The 7483-nt window shown below is 43.4% G+C and overlaps 1 protein-coding gene across 3 annotated transcripts in view; it reads right to left on the bottom strand.

Annotated features, from left to right (window-relative positions):
* Positions 1-3415: 3415 nt before the first annotated feature.
* The window catches only part of STK33 (serine/threonine kinase 33), a 162824-nt gene continuing 158756 nt past the window's right edge, over positions 3416-7483 (bottom strand). For all 3 annotated transcript variants that reach the window (XM_024756995.1, XM_024756996.1, XM_024756997.1), the window contains one exon: positions 3416-4229. In XM_024756995.1, coding sequence (XP_024612763.1) covers positions 4011-4229 — 219 coding nt within the window. In that variant the 3' untranslated portion in view covers positions 3416-4010. The remainder of the gene's footprint in view (positions 4230-7483) is intronic.

Below are 7483 nucleotides of genomic sequence, written 5' to 3'. Positions count from 1 at the left end.
TCAGGCTGCCTGTGCTTGCCCTGGAAGCCTCTGCCGAGCCCTGAGTCCACAGCCAGGAGACGGCGAGGGTAGCTCCCGTCCCAGCCTGTAGGTCCTCTTGGCTGTTACAAGTCAAGTGTGGCTTTCTTTTAGGCTCCCAGAGGCCACGGTTGGAATTTAAGACCTAAATTTCAACCTTCTGGGTCCACACAATCTCAGATCCACCTGGGCAATGCTAGCTTTATCTCACTGGGTCTAGGTTCCAAGCTCAGGAATATCTCCCCTGTCACCCCCTCGCTCAAGCCGCAGTGACCACCCAAGGGCATCAGTTTGTTTCAGGAAGAACCCATTTATGCTCTCTGCTCTTCACTTTACTGTCATTTGGTAGGAGATTGGCAACCATAGACAAAGCTGCCCCAGGTCAAAACAATGCAGAAGTGACAAGGGTCTCGATCACCTTGGGTGTCAGGAGGAGACAGATGGTACTCACTCAATCGGGGTAGTTGAGAATCTAACAAAGAGCCTACTTGTAAAGGTACCAGAGAGTTTAGGGAAACCCATGAAGGAAGACACAGTCCCCAGGGCAATAGCCCTGGTCTTAGCCTGAAGGGGCGGGGAACACAGCTGTGAGGGAGCGCTGCCGGCAGGAGCTGAGGTCTATAGAAAGAGAATGCAGTGACTTCCCAGTGGCCCAGCACTGGGGGAATCAAGGCCTAGACCTCTCCCCTCCCTGAGTGCCTGTTGGTGTCCCCCACTGACAGAAGCCCAGAGAAGCCAGAGGCCAAGGGAGCCTGTTAATTCACTCCTGAAAGATCACTTCTCTGAGTGGAGAGGGCAGAGCAGGGCAGAGTGGTTCTGGAGGGGCAGATGGAAAATATCCAGCCCAGGGTCATTTCCCAGAGGCCACAGCTTCTTGGTCTCCAGCCAAGTGCAGCCATTATGGAACACAACTTCCCCGGCCAATTTCAAAGCTCTGCTTACTGCTGGGAATGCATGTTTGAACAAAGCCTTTATTCTCTATTCCAACAGCAGGGCTGGAATTTAAAAAGCTTCATTTTCAAGACTGGCTGCTTTCAATCTTTCTAACCTGGAACTTACATTTTGGAGTCAAATAGAATTATTTAAACAAAGCATTTCAGTGATCAGCACAAAGTGTTTTGAATTTTTTCTCCTTTCCCCTCCCTACGCCACGTAACATTCCTACTCAAAATGTCAGGACTATTCTGTGGCCACCTCTTACAACCGGCCTCTCAGCTTCCATTTCCCCAGGTCTTTGTTCTTCAGCCTGTGTCCTCACCCAGGTGTGCTGCTGTCCAGGCCACGAGAGGCCAGTCCTAATGCAGACTGGCCTAGGACAGGGACCTCTCTAATTACCCCAGGAGCACTTTCGTCCTCTGACTCCTGCTTCCGGGTTTGGCAGAACCATGTGTTGTTATCCAACCAGTCTTCCTTATTAATTACACTTTGTTCTCTTTTTGCTCCCCTGACCCCAACCCATTTTCCTGTCTTCTGTGATTTAAGTCTGTCTCTGCCATCCTCTTGTTCTCCTCGGCTGAACTTCTCCCCAGCCCCCGGCCGGCATTTATCTTTTATCATATTCCTACTGCCTTGACCTGTCTGTTACTCAAGTCAGAGTGTTGATTGGCATTTGCATTCCTTGGAAATGACACCTGCTCTGCACTGTCCTGGGCAGACTGTGTCCCTGTGGGTCATAAGGAAGCCCAGCCCTCCATGCCGTGGTGCACAGGTGGTGTCAGAGTGATTATCAGTGCCTTGGAGTGGGCCTAGCAGTCACTGAAAACACATCTGAAACAGAAGAGTAACTATTTTCACAGCCATGAAAGTAAATGGAGAAATCAAGGCCACAGATCCCCAGATAGTAAAGAGGTACACAGTTGGAAAACAAAGCTCAGATATGGCCTGGCCCAAGTGTGTTCCATACAAATAAATAACAAATAGAAATAATACGAAAATTCTCTTTAGAAAGAGTGAGCTAAGTCCCGGTCAAAATGATTCTATGTAAATCAAGTGAAGGCCTGCACAGAGGACAGCTAATAGAACGTATTTTCTGGTAGATGGACAGCTGGCCTGGCCTGGTGCTGGGGTGGGAAAAGGTACAGATGTACTAAAAGCTTATAAAATGACTTCACCTTTCACTTAGTTCTGGACCTTTGCTCAAGTTTACCGAGCAGAATCACTAATTTAAGACTGAAGAGAATGGTACAGATGAACCGGTTTGCAAGGCAGAAACAGACACAGATGTAGAGAACAAACGTTTGGACACCAAGGGGGGAAAGTGGGGGGTGTGATGAACTGGGAGATGGGGATTGACATATACACTCTAATAAGTGTAAAAGAGATAACTAATGAGAACCTGCTGTATAGCACAGGGAACTCTTCTTCTTCGCTGTACAGTAGAAACTAACACAACACTGTAAAACAACTATACCCCAAATAAAAAAAACAAAAAGACTGAAGAAAAATGTGGATAGAAATTTGGATACTATTCAATTTAACAAGAGTTCTCCAGTACATGATAGAGAAGAAGGTATCACCATGAAAGTAAGAGCAGTTTTGAACACAGGAACTACCCCATTTTCGGGCCCAGGGGAAGGACAGAATCCAAGCCACTGTCTCGGTTGGCTTTTCTGCCGGGAGACCAGTCACCTCACCTCTGCCTCTGGGAGCAGCTCTAGGCAACGTAAATCTCCACTCAGCTGAGGCTGGCTTCTCTGTAGGTGAACAGAACACGCTCCTCAAAGATGGCTCACTAATCCCGGAGAGATGGTTTACGGGCTCCTGGCAGGATGGGAAGTAATAGTCAGGAAGGAGAAAGACCCTGAAGAAGCTTCAACTCCAGTTTTAAAGTAAAGCTGGCAGATTCGCCCGGGGAAGCACCTTGAAGGCACTGAGAAAATACTGGCCAAACTACTCAGCCAGGGGCAACATACGTCAGTGTTATCGCTGACCCATTTGGAGGCTGGACGGTGTCTTCCAAATTTATCACTAGAAGCACGTCTACTGCCTTCAGCCATTGAGGGGATTTATGTGCAACTAGTACCTGCTCAGCTGGCCAGGTGTGGGGCATTTTGGAGGCTTAAGTGACAATCCCACGAGGAGCTGGAATGAACCTAGGTTACTTACTTTATAAAGGCAAAAGCAGATGCAAATTGCTTCCTCAGAGTTTGTCTGTGAGGCCAAGGGAAGCATCTCTTCACCCAGTGTGACCTAGAATGACAAAACTATTTGTCCAGCTGCAAAGGAGAGACCTATAATACCAAGAGGAATGATGTACCTTCCCCTGTGTCCAGCCTCATGACCATCCCCAAAGATGTGTGCCTACCTTTGCAGCAGCAGGCCAAGCTCAAAATTTGCTTTTTAGGGCGTAGAGGACCTGATTATAGTCACCTCTTGTTCACGTAAAAATTAACATGCATGGGTGACATCTGGTTTTTTATTGATTCGATCAATACGTTGGGAATTTAGCAGTGTGTTAATGGCAAACAGTTACAAAATCTATTTTTCTACATTTAAAATAAGCTGTCTTAAACAATCTAGAGCAACCTAAAATCACAAGAACACACGTGAATGGCTGAAGCACTTCTGCTGTTACGCTTATAGACAAGTTTATTAGTCATTTCCTAACAAATCTTCTAGTGCAAAGTGCACATAATCATTTGGAACCTCCATTGAGGTTCTGGCTCTCAGTTTCCCCTACAAATAATTGTGCCTAAATGTTAGAATCTGAAGTACAACTGGACAAGTGTGCCCACAGCCTTGCTTTGAGGGCATCCGCTCCTCTGAACAACTCTCGAAAACGCCTTGAGTTGATTTCAGCTGCACAAGCCATCAAGCCTGTTGCCGGCTGTCCTTTAACCCCACTTTGGAGTTGACTGCTTCGATTTTAAAACTGGTGCAAACCCTTGGCAGGGCTCAGAGCGGCTGAAACGCTGAAACCCCGGCATACTATTGTCCTTTTCCCCTCCTAAACCCTCATTGCACTAGAAAGAGCAGCTCTGTTTCTGTACTGTTCAGCGTTGTTTGAGTTTCTTCTTGGTTCTAGGCAGGGCAATGGATTTAGCAGTGCCTTTGGGTGCTGTTCCTTGCCCTGAAGTCGTGGGGGGTTTCTCTATTTCTCCCTTGAGTTCAACTGAAGGGAGTCTGCTAGATATGTAACTTGAGTAACTCATGTCCAAGTCATCCATGTTTTCCTTCTTACTGGGCACAGAAGTCTTTTCATAAGCAGTGGGCTAGAAAAAAAAAAAAAAAGGCCTGGATTAATTTTGCAGACACAAGGCAATCTACATCAATTCAAAGAAGCAAGGCGCTACCAAGTTGTCTAGGATGTGCAAGTTGGAGCTCTATTCGGATGTGAGATGTAAACTAATCACACTGTGAAACTGTTATTGAATGTCGAAGAAAGCTCCTTTAGCATCTTCAAGAAAACGGAATTGTTTAGTGCCTGGGGTAGAGCAAACTACAGGCACAACTTCAAATCCACTGCCCTGCAAAATGAAAGTAAATACCTGGTACCATTCACACAGGCAAGTCCATCTGGACACAGTCGTAATCATTCATCTTTCCGGGTTTCTAGATGAGCTTCGACACGTGTATGGATTCCCTGACAAGCACATCATGATTATTCTTTCTAACCTGGGTATAAAGTTGCTGCATGTGGCCCACTCCTCACATGCTCACCATTCTCTGCATCGATTCCAGGGACTGGCTTCTAACCCCAGTCACACCACTTGGGCAGGTCTGAAGACCTTTTGTAGTCTTGATGCCTCACTGTTAAATGAGGAAAATGGTACTTGCACATTTACTACATGGGCTTATGATGAGAATGAACTAAGGTGGTGGCCACGAAAGTACTCTGTGAGCTTTAAAGCACGAAGCAAGTAGAAGGAATTTTAACAGGCAATTGTGTTTTCTCAGGTCACTGCACCCCACAGTGGAGGAAATGGTCTCTAATCCTGCTGTTGTGAGGGAAGCAGAGTCCATTTTGACCTTAGACCCATTTTAGAAATGCTCACTTCCCATTAAATGAAGCTGGGCATAGAGTTCTAAAACAGCAGAGAACGTCTCAGGAGACCGGCACAAGCAGGATGGGGGATGAGACACAGAGCTATAGATGCAGCCAGTTCTCATTTACACAGAATGAGCTGGGAAAGGACTCGTAAGTTTAATACTCTGGTTAACTGAAAGCATACACATGAGTTAATAATCAGGTTAACAATTTTCAAAGAATGTGAAAAGATTACACGTAACACAAAACAAATAAACCTGGTGTGTGCGTGTGTTGTTGTTTTTTGATCACTCTTGTGATACAAGTGACCATGTGTTATACACAGTAGCAGTACATATTTGTCCAATGAATAAATGAACTCCCAGGGCTGCAGCAAAACCTCAGGTCATTTATGGATTTTTGGTACCTATATTTCGAGAAAAGAGGAAATTTACCAGATGTTTGCTTACTGCAGACAGTCCTTAAATATGTGCCTCTTCAAACTATCATTCTTGTATGACCTTATAACAGTATATGCTAATTCTTGAGCTGGTAACGTTGCACATTGAAAAATTAATTTGTATAAATTTGGAAATGTAAAAAGGTCCTTTTCTTTATAGATTCATTTTCTCAGGAAAATTTCTGGGTTGTTTCTCTGTGTATTCTTTCAAGAAACAGAAAACAAAATGTGCTAGCCTTCAGTAATACAGGTTGTGTGTTCTCCTTGAAAACTCCTTACGTTTAGCAACAGGGTGAGAGTACAACACCCCCGATGTTCCAGTGTCTGGCTAAAGACAAGCTGCTTTGTTTAGTATAGAACTGGTCCCTAGCTTGGACATTTCAATTCATAAAAATTTAAGTCACTTGACATACAAATCCTTTTAAAAGGTGAATCTAAGTTTAACCTTCTCTCTTTTGACATTTCCACCTCTTGAGTTATCACCTGAGTAGTTGAGGAAATGGTTTTCATCATGTCCACTACAACAAATAATCTATAGAACAGGAATAGAGACTCAGTCACTTTCTTTTTAATGTGTTCATATTCATATCTGGTTTAACATTTCCATTCTTCTTCACTGTTCCATTTGCTAATTAATGTACTTGAGTCATTAAAGTAGACTCAGAAGTTGAAGTCACTGGGAAGAAATACTCAGAAAGTCTCTATGGGCAGGATTAGTGATATAGATATTGTCTTCTTTTTTTCAAAAACACTGAAGGCTCTGATTTCTTCCTGGATAAGATATCTTAAGATAATTTGCAGAATCTTCTGGCGCAGTGGAAGGAAAAAGGAAACTAAACTAAACTGTTTGGTTGCTTCAGTGTAGGAACATATTTCTGTTTCATTCTAGAGCAAGATGAGAAAATGATATTACTCAGCCACATTTATCTATTTTATTTACTTATATATAATTTTCAAGTGAATCAGTTTTTAAATAGGCAGTACATCCCCATGATTTAATATTCACAGTGTTCAAAATCTCCTCCTTGCCCCCTAGTTAACTCAGCTCTGCTTCCCACCCAAGACAACGAATACTATCAGCTTACAATGCACATTTCTGAAGAGATTTTATGTAACTTCAAGCGAATATTAGGTGGAACCAAATGGAAGTCGTCATCATTTTTGCAGGTCAAAACAGCCTAATAATGGCAATTTCATATGGTTCAATCTAATCCATATATTGACGCACTTTACTCTCACTTTTCTACACAAATGGTAGCCCACTGTAAACACTCTTTTACACCTTGTTGTTTTTTTTTTTTTGCGGTACGCGGGCCTCTCACCGTTGTGGCCTCTCCCGTTGCGGAGCACAGGCTCCGGACGCGCAGGCTCAGCGGCCATGGCTCACGGGCCTAGCCGCTCCGCGGCATGTGGGATCTTCCCGGACCGGGGTACGAACCCGTGTTCCCTGCATCCACAGGCGGACTCTCAACCACTGCGCCACCAGGGAAGCCCCTTTGATCTTTTTAAACTAACAATTATCTTGAACATCATTCCATGTCAATACATAAAAGAGTTCTCATTCTTCTTTCAGCTATGCAGTGTTCTCTTGTTTGAATGTACCATAATTTATGTAGCCAGTTCCTTGAGAATGGACATTCAGGTTGTTTCCAATCTTAACTAGTAAAAATAATGCTGCTGTGAATAACCTTGTACTTGTGTCATTGTGTACATGTGTAAATAATATATCTACAGGATATACATTTTAGAAGTAGAACTTCTGAGTTACAAGTTGTATGGATTTGTGATTTTGCAAGACATCACCGTATTGCCTTCTACTGCAGTTGTACCAACTTATACTCTTACCAGCAACATTATGAGTACCTATTTTCTTATTTCTTTTTCAGTTTGGTATTTAATACATATTAAAACTAATATAGTCGACCACTTTTTTGTTATTATGAATCTATTTTTTTAATTGAAGTATAGTTAATTTACAATGTGTTACTTTCACATGTATAGCAAAGTGATTCAGTTATACATATATTCTTTTTCAGATT

Source organism: Neophocaena asiaeorientalis, unplaced genomic scaffold, assembly GCF_003031525.2.
Source record: "Neophocaena asiaeorientalis asiaeorientalis breed wild unplaced genomic scaffold, Neophocaena_asiaeorientalis_V1.1 scaffold504, whole genome shotgun sequence".
In the NCBI taxonomy this organism is placed as follows: Eukaryota; Metazoa; Chordata; class Mammalia; order Artiodactyla; family Phocoenidae; genus Neophocaena; species Neophocaena asiaeorientalis.
This window is presented reverse-complemented; position numbering and strand designations above follow the sequence as displayed.